The sequence below is a fragment of the Telmatherina bonti genome (genome assembly GCF_933228915.1).
Source record: "Telmatherina bonti genome assembly, chromosome: 17".
NCBI lineage: Eukaryota > Metazoa > Chordata > Actinopteri > Atheriniformes > Telmatherinidae > Telmatherina > Telmatherina bonti.
Window position 1 is genome coordinate 16,633,530 of NC_136615.1, and position 19,838 is coordinate 16,653,367.

Consider the following 19,838-nt stretch of genomic DNA (forward strand, 5'->3'; position numbering starts at 1 on the left):
GCAAAAACAATAGGTGTGACATGCATCAAACCAAATTCTTCCAAGCTGAAAACTGAATGTATGATGACAGATCTCCTGGTAGCGATCAGTTCTTATCAGATGGACGTGTCCTTTTCCATTTGTCAATTTATGACGCATCCTGCCCTTAACAGCTCTTGCCTGTTGCCTTCACCTCAACATGAACCTGATATAGACTCCATTAAGCTGCTTTGTGCCAGCTATATGAGCACTTAACCTATCCAGACCCACCTCCAGTAGTTGAGCTAGTCATACTTAATAAAGCCATGTTTCATATCTATCTACAGTCATCATCTACAATGAAATTACAGGTTTTTCTCGAGCAGTATTGTTTTGAAACATTTTTTTCCTCTCTCCTAGAAACATATTGTGTTTGTAGTCTGCAGTTTTAGGTCAATAGGAGAGCCGGGGTAAGAAGCACAAGCTTTAAAGCTTTAGTAAAATATGACATTAAAATCTCTAAAGCTGTTCTCAATCCTGCTTGTAAAACAGGTCACCAAATTTACTGCCACGTTGGAGGGTATTCACAAAATTATGTTGGTCACTATACACAAATGTCAAATATATTCATTCTGTCACGGACAGGAGACCAATTACCTTCTTTTACTCAGTTATTAACATTGGGAAGACCTCAGCCGGGAAGGGGATTAACAGACATAATTCAGTTGTAAAGCTCATGTGTTTCCTTGTTTTTGATCCAATCATGTGAGGGTTTTTGCACAAATCAAGCTTTGCACCCTTTCATTTAGACACAGGAAATTAGCCTAAGCAGAAGGCAAATGGGTCTGACTGATCAGGTGGTTTGTACACGCCTGTCTTCTGAGAAACTAAACTAATCTCGGACAAGGCAGGTTTTTCCAGTTTTTAACAGCAACTTTAAAAGGAAGTACCTGTACAACACCTCCGGAAATGGAGGTGAAAAAAAAATGTGAAAAATGCTATTCAAAGTTATCAAGTGTCTTTTGATGAGGATTAAGTCAAGGTGAGGTTAAACACGTGATGCATATTACAAAGGAACTGTAAATTTCTTTAGCGCATTATTTGGTTATTTTTTCCTCAAATAAATCTGTTTCTACCCAGAAGTAGATCACTAAACAAACAAATCATTCTCAATTACTTTTTAATGATCTGGTGCCCTCATTGTGGCTCATTCCACTCAAATATAGGTTAGTAATCAGTCACCCACGAGAGGGGGACATATATGGCACAGCACAAAGAATCGATGGGATCCAGTATAGCAAGAAAAAAAAAGAACGGTAATGATAATTGAATATTGATTTGGTTTTAAATGAGAACAGCTTAGGACACGACCCCTTATATTTTTTTTGTTAAAGAGTCCAGTGACAAAAATCAAGCAAAGAGGGAATTCCATCCCAGTTTTGGGCCTAACCATGGACCCCACTCTGCTAAAAGAGGGGTCAAATACACAAGGACCTATTGTTTACCGAGAATGAGGGTAGCCTCCACTCGACTCCATTCCACCCCCCTCTCATATCCACGTCATCACTGTGGAGCAGGCAACAATGAACAGAGAGGAAGGGAAAGGCATCACTTCTCCCTCGACTCCACTTCTTCTACAGTACTGCCAGCTTAAATGCCAGGGCGGCTTAGCCTTGAGGAAAACTGAGCCAAGCTAGTCTTTTCAAAGATCGCACAAGCCCTTGAGATATGAACGCAGCCTATAAAACAAAAATGAAACGCAAAACTGTCTGGTGACAGCAGCAGAAACTGTTCCTGTCAAAGAGAAACAGAAAAAGGACAGAAATAGCTACAGTGTGACAAGATACTGAAGCTATCAAGAAGAACTCCCGGTTGAAGAAAACTTGTTTTTTTGTCCTTGGGGTAAAAAACCTGTGCTAGATTTCATAAACTCTCACCAAGTATGCACCCCTATCATATACCCTCTATCATGACCATTCCCAGCCTGAATTATGGCAAAGCACAAGTTTCAAAACCCTGTGAGAGACAGGATTACAGTAACAGAGAGAGCATAGTGGCAGCTACCCTATGCTGGTGGGAGATTTAGGAGTGGCTGTACTGGCCTTGGATATTTAAGATGGTAACCATGCTGGCAGGTCTCTTTGAGCCCTTTGTGTTCCCTCTCAGCGCCTTTGGCAGAGCAAGGAGTTGACACCTGCTTGGGGCCTTGGGGTTCCCAGCACCGTGATGTTAACTGGGCGCATAAACTGGCCGGCTGCCCACTGAGGACAGGGCACAGAGAGGGGAAACTGGAGCTCAGCTTATCTTTGCCTGTCAACCTTGACAATCCCACAGAGTACAAAAACAATTTTGTCTTTTTCAGCTCACTGTATGGCAGTAGTAGTTTTAGTTCCACAACTGCTTGTGACCCCTACCCATTTCATACAAATGTTTACATTTTTTTCCTCCATTTAAAAATTAAAAGTGGCCACAGTGTTTGCAAATAAATCATGAATGTAAACAGATGCTTCATGAAATGCAACTGGTTGAATATTAGCAATTAAATCCCTCCAAATAAACCATTGGCATCATCAAATCCCAAATAGTGGAAAATGGTGACACATTTTCCACTATTTGGAAAATTCACATTTTAAAAGTTTGTTACTTTTATCCAGCATTCAAATTTAGATTACAAAAACTACTATTTCCTGCATCCACTCTGTTAAAACAAAAGGGGAAACTATCAATTTGGATGTTAAATTCAATTCAAAGCAAATGCTTTAAAAAGAAAAAAACAGACAAACAAACAAAAAAAAAAACGGTCAAACTAACAAGATACAAACAGCAAGTACTTGATGCAAACGTAATGTAGCATAAAGCAATTTTCCAAGGCAGGGGCAGAAATTTGGGATGTAGTTTTTATGTGTGAAACTGAATAAATCTGTTGAAACAATGTTGTGACAATGTTGCACACTGACTCTTGCTTTTTTTTTTTTTAAACTAGCTTTTAAATAAATAAGATTATCTAATTTCCTTGCTGATTAATTACTGTTAGACTAACTGATCATTTAAACTCATGTATCCTAGATCCTCCAAAATTATATGACTATTTAATTTTCTTATGATGTAGCCAGCTGACCTTTTATTACGTTCTTTGTGGCAGTTTCACCACTTGCCACTTCAGTTCTATTGCAAAGAATGCAAAAAAAGAAGCTGAGCATCCTGTCAGCAGAGAGTGGGGAAGGATCCAGAGTGGAATGGAGGGCGATGTGAGGATGTTGGACATTCAACGTCTGCCAATGTCTCCCAACTCTGCACTGGCTGGATTTTCCATGTACTCCCTCATTATCAGCATCAATGCACAGAGATGCTCTTCTTCCTTTTGGCTGCAGCATGCCAAGAAACTAACCCCCCTCTGCTGATATAAAACCTATTGGCCCAATATACAGACACTATGCAAAAGAAAATGCTATAAAGTACTTCCTTTTGTGGAACAGTAAATAAATCTGTTGGATGTACCGTACTGCATACAGACTTTGCAGAGTTATACACCTGGACGCCTTGGTGGTAGAGTCACTGACAAACTACATACTGCACTGCAACAACTCAGACTCACATTTATCATTAGTACCATCAGTACAGTATCCACCCAGCTGTGTGGATGGTGATAACACCCCACCAACAGCTCATAATTCATAAAGCCACTTCATAAAATGTTTATAAGGTTGTACCTATAATGAAAAAAATATTCCTGCAATTGTTTTAGTTACAATTAGTTAGAAATTACGATTAAATATTGACATGTTAAGTTCTGCTGAAGACATAAGTACCGTTAAATTTATACTGCAAGATGACAACTGCATTAAAGTTACACATAACTGCCAAATCTCCACTGCTTTCTGGTTGCCAATGCTTCCATTCTTTATCATAGATTTTTTTTCTTCTTGTAATGATCAAAATTGGCTACATCGTTAAATTTTCAAGCTATAGGTGACCGATTATCCACAAATGTACTAATTTGGCTCCATTATTGCAAAAATTCTAAATATTTATATAAATTACTTTTTTGTGTAAAAAGCTTTATGTAATTTGATATTTACATATTTTTTAAATGATATTTTGAAACACTATGGGCTGAAGCCATTTTTCCCCTCATATTGTCCTTTTTAAAAAAAAAAAAAAAAATCAAAGCATCTTTTCCCAATGGCACTTTGATGGCTGCACAAACAAAGTAAGCTTGTATCTGAAATAAATCAAATGAATAACATAATACTTCATATCCTCCTGACTACCAGTAGTTCAAATTTGTCCTCTGTGGAGGACAAAAATGGCCTCCATTGCAACAAGCATGTTTTATGGGAAGAGCAAAAGTGCATAATACTTTTCTTTGTGCTGATTTTTACTTGAAATTTTGTAGTTATATTTTCATTGAATATCTTATAAACACATCGTTTCTTAGATAAATATAACTATATTTTACCACAATATTTAAAAGTTTAAGCAATGTCCTCCGTAATGGACATTTGTAGTTACACATTTTTTTTCTCTGGTAGTCAGAAACAAAATGCTGAGACCACAAAGGATTAAACACAGATGTGGACACATGTCTGTTCCAATGCTAAATACTAGGGCTGTGACGATATGCTTTTGTCCCAATTTGATTCGATACCGATTTTTTTGTGTGCTGATTTTATTTAAATTGGGATTTTCACGATTCCTCAATATTGCTGATTTTTTTAGACTGAAAACAAAAGAAAATAAAAGTACAAAACTTTTTTTGCGAGTCATTTTTCTTGATTTCAGTGAGGAAAAACAACACAGTAGCTAGACCATCTTTTAGCTGCTATAATGCCCAAGTAGACAGGTAAAATGATCAATAAAAACAATAAAATGACTAAAATCTTATAATGAATTATTTTTATTTATTTGAAAAAAAAAATTTTTTTTAACAAAACAAAAAAAAAAAAAAAAGATTTTTAAATTGTAAAGCAACAAATCCCAATATTCAATTTTTCAATTTGTTTTTCCCATCCCTACAAAAAACTTTAGATGTGGTGCAAACATGAGTTTCCAAATGAGTGCACACAATAATTGCAACTGTGGGTATTAAATTCCTCTAATAAGACCTGACCGGGACCAAGAGTCTATTCTAAAATATTGCTCGGAGCTTTAGAGCTGTGAGCTGTTTGTGGAAGCAGGCTGGCCCTTTCTTTCTCCGAGTATAAACAGCCAAGGCTTTACAGGAACTTAAAAGCAACATGGGGATGTTTTTGTACATGAGTTGTCATTTACTTTTTTCCTTTCTGTTTTGATTCATGTCAGATACCTGCATTATCCACAGCAGGGCTCTGCTGATAGAAAGTCAGAGATTTAAGTCCATTATGCTAACATCTGCTAATGTAGCATTGAGCTTCCAGCCTCAAGCAGAGCTTAAATTACTTGAGAATAGTAATTTGCATCTGGAGGCAATTTATATATTTTCCTCCACATGTGCAACATAATTCTTCAATACCTGCAAACAGATACAATTGTCAAATAAATAAATAAATAAATAAAACTCTTGGACACAGAATTTGCTCAGCTTTTCAAGTTTGACCAATACACAATAGTTAAAACCACCATTATGGTCTGTAATTCAGAGGATAGACATCAGTCTCTAACTGACACATGCAAAGCCCTTGAGTCAAAACCTGTCATGTTAACAAAGTCAGCTGAAAGCACGAACAGCTGTGTGACCTCCAGTCTGCAGCTGGCTACTGGTCATAAAGCATGCAACAGATGATGCATCTAACATTATTTATGGTGAGATCATTGGCTGGCAGATGGGAGGAAAAGTCAACTTTTAAAAACCCAGATCAGGGATTAAAAACATGATCTGCCACATTTACAACATTTAAGGCTAAATGACGATTAGGTGTGTTTTTGATTACTGACAGGGTAGAAATAAGTGGTTTCTATTTACACTGACATGAAGTTTATAAATCTGAATTGTAAGTAAACCATTAATAACAATCCACATGGCCAAAATGAGTAGAAAAGCTTACGTTAAGGCAACACTATAGACGGGATATAAAATGGAAAGCCTCCTATATAATTACTAGTTTTTGGGCTCCTGCTGAGCTAGCATGTCGACATAAAGTGCCCACAGCAAAGGCAAATGACGGGTCAGGTCCAGTAAAGGGTATATTTAGTTTACCGATGGCAAGCTTTTTAAAAACAACACGCCCTCTCTCTGAGTCACATGGCTCTAGAAGATCTGAAAAACTTCCCTATAAACATGCAGACGAGTGAAATGAGCTAACTAGAGGATGACTGTGTGGTGTTCCTGGTCCTAGTACTGAATGTGCCTCTGTAGTCTGACATGAAAACATAATCACCAGGCTCCTTTTCTTTTAATTAAAGAAGAAAGAAAAAAGTGGGGAAGTTTTACTATTTCCATCTGCTATGGCAATAATATGAAGGACAGACGTTGTGGGCATCACCTTTAAAAGCTACTTTACAGATATTGAAATTGTCCCTTTGTCATCGTTCAGATGTGTTAAATATCCAGGTAGTGTCAGGATGTAAAAATCCTTATAATAATAGCAACGGCTGTGCTTTTATGAGGCAGCTCACAGGTGATTCTGTCTCACTATTGTGGCTGAAAAAACATCAAATGAAAACATTTACAACTTGGCATTTTTCTCTTTGTGAGCTTTGCTATTCCACAGTAATGCTTGGGTTTAAAAGGAAACCATAGTTGTGCATCTTTGATTTCATGTCATTTCCTTGAGGCTACTGCAATGCTAGCTTGGCCTTGTGGCACAAAATGTGGAACTATTTTGAGAAGCTGCAAAAGCCCAAATGGAGGCTCTGTGGTTCCCAACTGAAGGTCTTGTGGTCCCAAGCTGAGGAATGGTAGACTCATCGATGGTAGTTTTCTTTAACACCAACAGCCAAGGACAGATGTCTTAGGGTTGGGGTTTAAAATCAACTATCATGCAATAAATTTCTACATGACTGCAAACATTTTACAGATTTATTTTACTCAGTGGTCAACAAAAATTATAAACAAAGAAACTGTATATCAAATGGCAGGTTGATGTTCCCACCAGCCATGGAACATTTGAGGGAACCGTAAACCTCACTACAAGCCTGCTATATTTTCTCCAACCCTTTCGGCCTTTCAACAGGACTCCTTTATCTCATACTTTTCTCTCAATGCAGTCTTCAGCAGGCCCCGATTTCATGGTGGTAATTTTGGCCAGCAGAGACACAAACCTCCTTTGGAGTGCTGTGTGAACCCCCTCCCAAATCACCCACAGGCTGCCACAACACTAAGTGTGTCCTCCTGAACTTGGCATACAAGCACACACTAATTTCACCACTTCTTTCACTGCACAGGGGGATAAACAACACAAAGCAAAGTCTAAAACATTAAACACCTATCACACCAATTTCTCGTGATCTGGCCAGCAGATTTAGGTCAAGCATTCTTTCTCAGCCCAACACACATTGCAAGCCGTTTACAACTAGTGGGAGAAAAGCCATTATTTAATAAGCTTGTGTATCATATAGAAATGAGGATCACGCAGTAACATTTCTCCATTATTTAGGCAGTACAAGCAAGTAACTACTTTGCAGAAGTCCCCCCCCCCTACAAAAAAAAAAGAAAAGAAAGTTTGACACTTTTGTGGAGAGTCGCATTAAAAAAACAACTTCTCATCTGAGTTTTGACTCAAGTTGCATAGTAATGGCTCACTGCTAATCCACGGTGTGAACACGTTTCTCACGGATGTTATTAGTGAGACGTGTGACTAGCATCAGAGGCTGCATGTTTAAGGCAATCACGTGCTGCGCAGGGCTGCTTTGTGTTTCATACTCCACAAAGTGCAGAACTAGTTGTTAGCATCAGAAATCTTTACTTTGAAGATAATCTTTTAGAGTATGACTAAGCCAGTCATATCGTATGATGATGTATAACAGGACACTGTTGATTTTATTTTTTTTTAACCAAGGACAAACAGATAGAAAAGAAAACATTAAGCCACTTTAATCTAGTTTGCTTGAGTGTAGGAACAGAGCTGGGTGGTGTGAAGGGGACGTGTATCGTTGTTGTTTTTGGATTGAACTAAATCCAGTGTTTTTTATAATCTTATTCACCTAACCTTAAAGCAGGGATGGGGAACCTTGGCACATGTCCAGATAGTTTTTCATGTCTCCCTGTTCAAACACACCAGATTCACATGAATGAATCACTGTGCAGATCTTGATACGCTATTGGATCGATTTTATTTCAATCATGTGTGCTGAAGCAGGAATACATGGAAAACCAGAGGGATTCCAACCTTTGAGGACCAGTGTTCCCCATGCCTGCCTTAAAGGATAAGGTCATATATATTCAAAACTTTTGCTAATTGTGGTTATTGTCTGGGATTTGTTAAATAATTTAATCAAAATAATGCTGAAAAGAGTCCCACCAATTAATTTAATTTCTTACTCTGAATCACCTGGTTACACTTTGGTGTAAGTTGTTGTTAAAATATATAAGATCTTAGAGGATTAAATCGCTATCATTTCAAAAGTAGATTTTTGCAAACAAAAAAATGTTTGTGCTTCATGGGTGTGTAAGTCATGTATATGAGCACATGCATTTATACTTTTCAATCTCTGAATATTTTAGTGGAAGTTTTTAAAGTACAGTACCATAATATGCTTGTTTGGTTCTTCAGACCCGCAGTCCCCCCCAATATGCCCTTGCTTGCTTGTAACATCAAAGTTAGTCTTAACTCTTGACAGAGATGCAGCCAACTAGAAGATCATTTTAAAACAGATTCCATTTTTTTTTTTTTTTTTTTTTGGAACAGGTTGCTCAGTTGAATGTAAACTTACTTTAACTTTACTACAAACTAAAGTGCTACTAACAATGCATGTTGTGATAAACTCTTGAACACGCCTTTTCGTAACATAACCAAAAGTGGGCTCACAATAATTTTCTCTGCTTTAACAACAGTTGTAACCCAGACACTGGCATTTGCAGTTCTAATCAAAGCAGACAACTACTTTTCCACCCAATGCTCACATTTTGGCTTAATGGTTTTAGTTACAGGAAGGTGAGATGCCAGGTTTGTCCCTTACTATATACACATTAGTTTTGCACTTGAAAAGCTTCACAGACCTACCGCACTAGGATACAGTTGCTAAGTCATAAATGGACAATCCTTGTTGGGACTTGGTGCTTAGCAATTTTAGAGCAAAACTAAAGGTCACTAGTAGGCAGCTGTGCATGAGTACCAAATGCTTTTCACTATAACCATTGTTATACAGCAATTAAGCATACTTTGGAGAAAATTACAGAACATCAAAGGTTTAATAGGTAAAAAAAAAATACCCATCACAAGAAGTGGAATAGCCAAAAAATGGTTAAACAAAAGGAAGGAATCATAGCAAAAAAAAAAACAAACAAACAAAAAAAAAAAAACATCAAATCAAAGCGGAATTGACCAGGTTTGGTCATGCAGGGATTGGAAGAGAGAACAAAAACAAGCAAGGCCCCAAAGGTGGTTACAAGTTGTTTGTTGGATAAGCATGCAAGAATCATGTTGAAGCTTGCAGGCCTCTGAGAAGCTCAGTATCAATCTGCAGAGCAAAATAGGGAGGGAGGCAGGCATGGAGGAGGGAGAGGAGTAAAGTTTCTGACCTGTGGCTCCTAAAAGATGCGACGCTCTTCCTCTGGAGAGAATTATAATATCCTCAGGCTAGGGAGCAGGGGGAGGAGAGACAGAAAGATCAGACAAGACAGTTATGTGGAGTCAGTGAGTGTGTGCCTACAGGGGAAAGAAGGTTGTACATGTGTGGTTAGTTGTCAGAAAATGGATGATGAATCACTGAAAACACATGTTGCACATTTAAAAATGTCATTAAATAATATCAAACACAGACAAATATTATTTATTCAACTAGCTACACAAACACACACACACACACACAAACACACACAGGAGAAAATCACATTTGAAAGGACAAAACAATTATACAGTAACTTAAACATGCTTTACCACTAAGCCAGTCATATCATATGATGATGTATATCAGGATACTGTGTTGATTTTTTTTTTTTTAAACCAAGGACAAACAAATAGTGAGCATTCCAACGATAAAAATAATCTTAGGGTTACTGATTGGCTTTACACGAGCCCTGTGACAGCTAAAGTACTTCACTGTTCCACTTCCTGATCTTCTATGAAGTGTTGGCTGTTTGTGAGAGAACCAACAAAAGTGTGGTCTTTGTAACCATGTGATCACATTAAAGAATTAAACCTTTAACTGTTTGATTGAATCTGCTCTGGGTTTGCTAATCTAATAAGAGGTCAGCTAAAGCCCAACCCTGAATATGCCTAACTTCTATAAGGAGAAAAGTTGGCTCATTTTACAGGGTTATTGACCACTTTTAATTGGTGGCTTTGGATTAAGTTATATTGTAGAACAGTTTCATCCACTTCCAGTTTCTTCAGGATGACACACACTGACTCATTAGTTAAAGGACAAATCATCAGCTCAACCAGTGCAGCCCCTGAAGCGATCATCTAATTTTTCCCAAAAGTTTCCATCAGATTAGCTCCCTAAAGAATGGCAACATGTCTGATTTACCGTGATGGAAGAACAGACAATGTCCTGCTTCAAAACTGAAAAAGAATGACAAGCATGTTCTTGATGGAGTTCTTGACCTCTTGACTTATCTGTCTGGTAGACTGCTTACTCTTTTAGGGCAGAGTGGCACTTGGGGGTGGGAACTGTACATCCAACCTAACATTTCCTGTCTGTGCTATTTTTTTCCTCCCCTCTGCAAATTTGAGATCCTCCAAGAAATGACAGAAGGTACGCTTGCAGATTGTGAGAAATCTTCAAACGGCACCTAACAGACATAAACTGACTAAAATCTTGTACCTGGAATAACCAAAACTAATGTGTTGAGTATATTCTGTTTTAATGTGGGCCCTGAAGGTCAAAAGTCTAAGTTCAACAGAGCAAATAATCCTTACAGGGATTTAAACTGTTGCACATTATCAGTACTAGTGTTGTACACCAATGATTAAGCTAAAAGAGTGAAAATATTTCAGGAAATAAAACTTCAGTCAGCTGGAAAGTTAGACTGCTTTCATTTTTATGTGTGGAAAAAAAGTTTTTGTTTAAGTTGAACGACAGACACTAGAAATCTTCTTACTGCCATTGTGACAGATGGTTGGGCCTCCATTCACAACCCTTTCCAGTCTGTTCCTTTAGACTGCTTCCCTGAGCAAAATGAAAACCCTCAGCAGGGCTGAATACATTCTCCCTGCTCAAGTACACCAGCTTTATTCCCACAGTCCACTACAATCCAACACTGTTTGAGTGGAAAACATGGGCTCAAGTTTACTTTGCCTTGACTTTAGTTCAGTTTCTCATGAGCCAAAGAACATCAGTACACTAACAAAATCCATTTCATCACACCAGACCGAAATGGGTGTTGCTGGCAACGAAGTCCCACAGTAAAAGCATCCCCCAGACAAGGGAATTCAGGTCACCTAAATCAACCCAAATATGCAGATAGGATAAGCGGCTGTAATGCAGAACCCCTGCTTTACTGTATAAAAGAATAATCAGATTATGTTGAGCAGTGATGATACACAACAGTCTACCAACATTGGTATTTCACCAACCACCACCCCACCCCCCTCAGGTTTGACATTTACCAACACAACCCTGTGATCAGTTAGCTCATTTACTTTGTTTAATCAAGTATAGATTTCAGCCAGTAATAAATAATGCCAAACTGAGATCAGTTCCATGATTCCTAGTGCTTTAATCTATTCACACTCATCAAGGACAAGAGCCATGCTGGGTGACAGCAGGGTGTTGTAGTGCTGTTCTGCCTCGTACACAACATATCATTTTGTCCACATCATCTGCACCTTCTAAATCATTCTGTTACAAACTCAAGAAGAAGAACATCTAAGACAACACATAAATTAAAAGATCGAATCTCAACATTTCACCATCTTTTGATAGCATCAACTGAGTTCTTGGGGCAGATGACAGATGTGGAAGATTGATGAGTTGTAGGCCAAGGGTGCATCCCCCTCAACATCCTTAGGAAACACTTTGACTTTTCTTTCCTCAGCTCCCACAAAACCCTGTGACAGCTGATGCGGAGTTTTTACAATGCAACCACGAATTATAATGAAACCATGCCTTCCCATGTCTCAGTTCAGGAGGTGTTGAGGGGGGTTTGGAGACCAGCAACGAGTCACACCACGCCCTTGATGACATGGCGGTCTGGAGGTGACGGACAGGAAATGGAGATGTCACGGGTCTAGAGTGTTTAATTGATGAGTGGACTTGAATGACGACCAGGAAACGAAGGCCTTTTTCAGAGTCTTTAAACCAGAACAAATGCATTAATGACCCTACTTCAAATTCCGGCCACTGGTAAACATATTGACAGGAGGGGTTATTGAACTCACTCCACTCTGACACCTGATATGAAACTCCCAGTTTAAGCTTATTATCACTATCAGAGCCAATGTTATTTATATACCTTCTGAACATTCATTTGTAAATTCTTTAAAAACCTTGACTGAGGAGATTTTCAGGTTTGTGTAGTGATTGTAAAGGTAATTTTTTATTTCTCCAGGGAAAGAATAATAATAAAGGAAGAAAAACTTAACTATCTAATTGCAGATTGCACTTTACCAGAAGTTGTAAACATCAACATGTCTTTCTTTAAGCCTAAAGGTCGAAGCTGGGGTTTATACATTTATTACATGCATTAGAATAAATTAGGCTGAAAATTTGAATGCAAGTTGAACAACTTCAAATGTAAAAACACTTTTTGTCAAGGGTGCAGCTTCAGGCAAAACATTTAGGTATTTAGTGGGTGTCAAACTAAATTCAGTGTTGTGGTCTGGTTCAAGTAAATCCCCTTTGAGATGAGGTTGTTCTCCATTGATCCGACAGCAGCTTAAAATGTATGAGTGACCACCCTGGTCACTTCTCTGTGGAAAGCTGTGACGTAACTTCACTGAGTCTGACCTTGCTACATTACTGTGTCACTTTAAGTGCAGATCAAGTCTCAACTGTAGGCAAGCAAAAGAAAGAAGAGAGGCATTCATAATTTTTATATTTGTTTAGCTGACAAATCCAGTAATGGCCACTTTCTCTGCCAGTCACTGTCACTTCAGACTTGTTTTTATTAACTGGTTTGGATGAAATGTCTCCTGCAGCCACAGGAAACTGAGAATCTGTCCTATATTACACAAGGTTTTAGCAGTATAGTTGTAAATGACTGGAAATAAAACGTATAGGCAGAAGACAAAAACAGTCATCTTGGCCATGTTTGAGAGGATCATGAAGAGAAGTTTCCAGTAGGGGCTTAGTCCATCATTTTGAGTACAGTTTATGCAAAAGGCCTTGAAGTAGAAACAGTTGATTATGCTTGTGGTCTGTCATGCAAATAAAAACGTTCATTATAATGAGACCTATTTGCAAAGTCTTTGAATAGCATTGCCACTTTTTACAACTGATGTTTAAAAAAAATTTAAGGAAGTTGTCTTATCTAACTCAACATGTCAACACATTATGTAAAAGTTTTACATACTTCAATACCTCATGTTGAGAAAAAAAAAAAAAAAGCTCGACAGTCAGCTTGCTGCTTAACTACCCTGAGTCTGACATGAACCCACACATGCAGGAGTCTTGGCTGATACCAACAGACAAAGCTGACATAAGAGCAGGCTGGGAAAGGGCACTCATCTCTATGACAGTATGGTCTTTCCCGTCAAGCCCCCTCCCCAACCCTTCACATACACACAACCTGTGCAGCCACCCTTACTGCAGATCTATAAACATCCCAAGTCTCTGACAAAGCTGTCAGCGACACCACCACATGTGGGGGAGGGAAACAAATTGAAAACAGAGTAAGACAGAAAACAAGCTTTGATATTCTAGTGAACAAATACGGACGTTAAAAAAAGGTTAGTGATATGAAAACAAAATGAGGTGGTGGATAATTCTAATAAAACAATAATAAAGACACAAGACACATTTTGCTTTTAATTTGTGTTTTTCCAAATACAGATGACAGTCTGGGTCATCAGAGGAAGATGCAAGCCCCTACTAAGAGTTTTGCACATATTTGGGTAAAGTGACTTTCTACTAAGGCTACATTGTCAAATCCTGCACAAACCAAAGATAGATGGACATCCATCCATCCACCCAAGCACTACAGATCAAATCTGGCTTTCGGATCTTTCCTCATTGCAGAGCATCCAGGCACACTAAGAGGCCAAACTTCAAAATCAGCTGATGAAGCATGTTTATTGTTCCAAATTCAAGAGGACAATTGTAGATGGATAATCTGCTCAGCCTGATGAACAACATCTGCATGGAAAGCACAAATGCAAGGCTTATTTTAGTAGATAAATCTCCAGCATGTGCTTTTGAAAATCAAATTAATTTTGTTGGAAAATGTCTGAAAACTATAAAGAACTGATAAATGAAGTATCCCACTATTCACAGATGTGTCAACAGCATTACTTGGATCTGGGAGTATCAAGAGGAATGCACATAGCTGTAGGAATGTCCACTGATATCCTGCTAAGTGTAAATGTTTACTTATGAGTGAGCCAGAGGGAAAATGGGGCACATTTTTGTGTTTGTACTGAAGAGAAAACAAGCAGCCGTCTTCTTGTGCTTTTGAATGAATCTTAAGTAGTCCCATGTTGTTGAAGGCTTTGTTCTCAGTCACTGTCGGGGGGCACGTCTTCCAACTTTTCCCTTCACTTCCTTTTAGCATAACATTTATCATTCTTCCCAGTCAAACAATAATCCTAAAAGGAGGGCTAGCATCTAACACACAATTAGACACCCCTCTCCACAGTCACCACCACTTTCTTGTTGCTGGGATACCTTTTATTCAGCAACAGAGCTTGTCAACATCATCATCTCTTACTTAAAGAGAAAAAACTCCCAACTTTCAGAAATATGGATCAAGTCCTGCACAGTGTTTATAAAATATCTCCTGAATCTTGAGTGAAAAAGTTTCTGAAAGCATTTCTGGTTTATTTCTTTGTGCTCTGTCCAAAAAACACTTAAAGTAAAATCCACTCCTAAAAGGAATAGTTGAAATGGCACAACCCTCTAATTTGTGAGGAAAAGTCCCCTGGGGCAAATATAGCATTATCCGGATGTGCAATACTTTACGCTGACATTATTGCGTGCAAGCACTAGCCAAGGGAAGACCCCTAAGGCCTGTTTTATAAAAAGACTGACTCATATTAAACCAGGCTGCTCTACCCCTTCTCCACTTTTCTCTTGCACTTTCAAAAGGGGGAACAGGTGCATTAGTAATAAGTGGAGAGAGGATGGAGGCAGTAAGTGCACACAAACGCTGAATGTCGTTAGCATTATCTCAGCAATACCTCAGAAACTTAGTGCTGTGTAAATATAAATATCCTCAGTCTTGTCAATGATTTCTTAATATAATCAATATATTGTTTCAATGAGTTTGTTGAAGGCCAATACTCCAAACCCCCCCTGTATTTTTTTTGTTTTCTTTTCTTTTTTCCCCCTTTAGACCTACCCCTTTTATTTTTTTCTAACACACACACAGAAACACACACACACACACACACACACACACACTAGTCCTGGCTTTATTTAGCCTATCCCTTTCAGCTGGCCGGCCTGTACCACTTATTCCGCTTATTATGGCGCAGACAGCAGATTATTTTGCTTACTGCACCCAAATTCTCCATCATCTATAGATCAAATCCAGAAAACACTGGACTGAGAAACAAAGCCAAAGTTGACAAAAGACACAAAAGCAAGAAAAGATAGGGAGCAAACTGAAAGGGGGAAGGGAACAAGATAAAGAGGAATTCACCAAAAGGGAGGAAAATAAACCAGGATAATACCAAGAAGCAGCAATAGAGGAGCAGGATGGCAAAGGCTCAAAACCCTTTAAATGACTCTGTTTTGTCAGGGAAATAAAGACCAGCTAACAGCAACATACCAGCACAGTGAACGAGAATGCAAATCAGTCCTGATGCAAATGTCATTCGTCTGCAGGGGCAACACAGACTGTCTTTATACCAACCCCCCACACCAACACACTTCTCTCTGTGCAATCTGAGCCCCCGTTTCTCCTCCAATTGCACACTCAAAACACACTCACATGAACAATTCCATAACACAATCTCAGTGTGTGAAAAGTGCTGAAACAGACTGAACCTCTCCTTGTTTCATGATAAATTAAAAAGGGAGCACTCGGACCCCTTAAGAACACAAATACATTAATACATTGAGGAGTCACTTACTTGTCAGTCATAGCGTCGGCTAGCGAATATTGATTCATTAAAACTCCTTTTCACTTTTCCTTGAAGAGATGGAAATGGTTGAAGAGATCAAAAGGAAGTGTCCCAACACAGACCTGCAAGACAAACATGAGACATTACTTTAGACTAAATGATCAATTCATACCTTATGTAAGGAAAACGATAAAAACCAAAAGCCATATGGATAAACTTTGCAAAAACTTAGTTTAATCTAACAATGAACCATTGCCATGCCATAACCCAAACTGATAGAAAAATCACTTCAATTTATCTGAAGTCAATATTAAAATGTATAATAATGTTCCAATTTAACTTGGACTGTCATTTTGTCTCATTTAGAAGATGAAAGGAGAACAGAAAGTTAAATATAAACGTCCACCAGAGCACAAATTAATAAAATGATAGACTCAGTTCAAATGTTTTTGTCTGATTTGAAGAAGACCAGATACAAACTTACACATCTGCTTCGTCAAAACTTAAAATGGCATGACTCTGCAGTGGTTTCTGGTCTGAGATGGTAAACAAACTCACTTGACTGACTGGGCTCTTGCCAGATAGGATTTTATATCCAAAATTTTCCAGAAATCCAAACAAATGTTTGAGGGAACACTTCATCCCTTTGTATTCTTTTGAATTTATTAATGTTGTCATCTTCTCTTTTTTTGTGATGTTTTTAGTTAAAGAGCATCTTCATCTACCATGCCCCCCCCCAAAAGAAAAAAAAAAATGTAACCACAATTTCAAATAATTCAATTTCACTGGACTACGCCAATACTTCCCATGCTTGGGAAGATACATTAAACATTTGCCTTGTTTTCTTTGACTGAAGGCTAAAACAATGAAGCAGTGCCTAATTTTGTGTTGAAAGAAATAAATTAAAAGGTATATGGCAATTTCACTTGAAAATGAAAGCAATACCATGCAGAACTATTTATAGAACATCTACAGGCTCATCTGTAGCATTCTCATCGTTTTATTCCTGTAACTTCATGCCTTTGATAAAAAGCTCCAGTATCTACATGGTCTGACTCTTTCTTGTAATGACCACTGCTGGTTTGCACAACAAGGAACAAAAAATGCAGACCAGGTGGTTGTCCAAACATCTAAGTCTGCAGACATGCTTCAACTCCTCATAAATGAGCCTACCGAAGCCTAGTCTCCCCAGCTTTCTGGGGCTACCGCTACCAAGGTTACCGAGGCAGCCTACCAGCCAGCTAGCTAGCATAAATAGAGTGCACCAAGAAATACACAAAATAGGGAGCAAGCAATGTGAATCCGGTCAGGAATGAGAAACACGCTGCAAAGATTAGTGGTATAGAAGATGAATAATTGATTTTAACCAAAAAAAAGAAAACAAAACTAAGTCATCAATGAGGTACAAAAAACAGTGCTTTGGAGAAATGTTTACAACAGACCTCTTTATATGCATAATTTTAAAAAACACAAATCATAAGAGTGAATTTTTTGCCAACATCTTAATTTTGAAATGCTAATAACCCTGGCCTTTCAGTGAAAGAGAAGACATGACTGATCAGCAAAATCTAAAACCTGCCATTAGTTCTTAAGCTAATCTGCCTTTAAAAGATTACAGTGGCAGCACATTAGATTAATAGATTATACCCTGTCACTTGTTTAACACACTGCTATAAAGGCAGACCAGGACCTGCCAGAGATGGATTTAGCATGTGTAAGCAGATAAACATTAAATAGCAATTCACAGACATCCGAGTATGGATAACAGACACGAAGAACCGGAGTGAATTAAGGTCTCGACCCCACCCAAACCAAAGCTAGACAAGAGCCTTGGAGCCAGCAGCAGTTCAGCTATTTGGAGCCCATGGCTGCCAGTTTCCTTTCACCTCTAACACAACAACTGTTTACCTCCCCTGGACGCTGACAAAAAATGCACTGGATAGGAGAGGCTCTGTAGACCCAAAGTTCAGTCCGTATGTTATTTTCCTGATAGCAGTTCAATGAACCTTTGTCGGTCCATCTGTCCATCTTCAGGGCACTAAGAGGCCATTTCCTCTGGAACATCAGCTGTTGTATTCTTCACAAATGATATTAAAGAGGAAAGATACAAGAAGTAACCCAAACAGGGTTGATGTTTTGAATCAGTGGCTGCAGCTTCTTTTTAAATTATCCCTCATTTTAAATTCATGAAGTCAGCATTTCTACCATGAAACATCTGTCCCTTTCCACAAGATATTTTCTTAAAGTAGTTCTATATGTAACCTACAAATGCCAGAGCCTGTGTCTTTTACCCAAGTGTGATGAACAACTGTTCACTTCAAACTCTAGTGATGATGTATGTTAGAGCTAGGTGATAAAACAAAAGTAGATGAAATTTTTTTGTTGATCTTTGTGATAAGCACATTATGTTTCTAGTCTATTTATCGAAAACGTACCATCAACGCATTGGATTATGGAAGTACCTACGGTGTGTGTACATCTGGCTCTAGTTCTTATAAATTGTGTATTTTTTAGAAATTCTGATGAGTATTTATTGTTGTGTGAGAAGAGAATTTTAAACAGTTGAGTAAAAACATCTCCTACCCTACCTTGAAGGGGGATGATAATGGAGCAGCTCAGGTGGTACACATGAAAATTCATTTAGTTACTGGCAACAGACCCAATGGGATTTTAAATGCAGAAGTACCTATTTGACTAACACTTCCATGTGCAGATGGTAACATCACTTCCCTCGACCATACTGTCATCATTTGTTCTCTGATTAACATGAGTCCCAGTGTTGTTCTTTCAAAAATTCAGTCACAACATCTAGAACTGTTCACTCTTGTCAGACATTTCAAAGTAGTTTTGCCATCAGATTCAATCAAGTTTTGTTGTATATTTGATTTTTCTTGTAATAAATGATATACCTCATATTTTTGATGGCTCATTTTGCTTAAACAAGGTGTATTAAATGAATTAATCCATATGTTTTTTCCTTTCATAGAAAAGTGAGGATCAGTTAGTGTGCTGCAGGAAACTTATAGTTGGTGGTCTGAGAAAAAAAAACAAAACATCAAAAGTTGGTTTCCACTTGTGCACAGCAGAGATAGAGACCTGCAAAGATCCGGGAGAACAATGCTCTTTCATGTCAAGTGATAGCACTTTGACTAGCTCTGAGCTTCCTGCACCCAATAATAACACACCTGTGTTTAATGCAACTTTCCAGAAAGACACAAACTTAACATCCTTCTATCAAGCTAAACCTTAATGAAAATACATAAGAATACTGTAACTCATCCAACTAGAGAAAAGGAAATAACTGGAACTTTGAGTATTTCCTAAAACAAAAAAAAAAGGATGAGTAGAGTTCCACTAAATGCAATTTGAAAACCTTCAACCCACCACAACACTGAATTATTTACCTCTCATATGAGATTTGGATATAAATAGCAAGCAGCACTATGCTGGAGACACTCTGCACTGCTCAGAGTACGGTAAGCGTTAAAGCCATATCCACTGCTATGGCAGAAGAAGAAAAAGGTATCAGCATTGCCAATGGTTTACACACTGTCTGTGTCAACATGCAGTGTGTGC

General features: G+C 38.2%; 1 protein-coding gene across 5 annotated transcripts in view; it reads right to left on the bottom strand.

Annotated features, from left to right (window-relative positions):
- The window catches only part of LOC306768471 (semaphorin-4D-like), a gene marked incomplete at its 5' end in the record, with an annotated part of 38,630 nt that overhangs the window by 14,288 nt on the left and 4,504 nt on the right, over window positions 1-19,838 (bottom strand). For 2 of the 5 annotated variants that reach the window (XM_079256847.1, XM_079256848.1), the window contains 2 exons: window positions 9,617-9,674; window positions 16,272-16,384. Coding sequence is in view for 3 of the 5 variants with exons in the window: in XM_079256844.1 (XP_079112970.1) it covers window positions 16,272-16,309 (38 nt within the window). Of the gene's footprint in view, window positions 1-1,463; window positions 1,496-9,616; window positions 9,675-16,271; window positions 16,385-19,838 lie in introns of those variants that run through there. The other 3 variants (XM_079256844.1, XM_079256845.1, XM_079256846.1) reach the window with 2 other exon arrangements.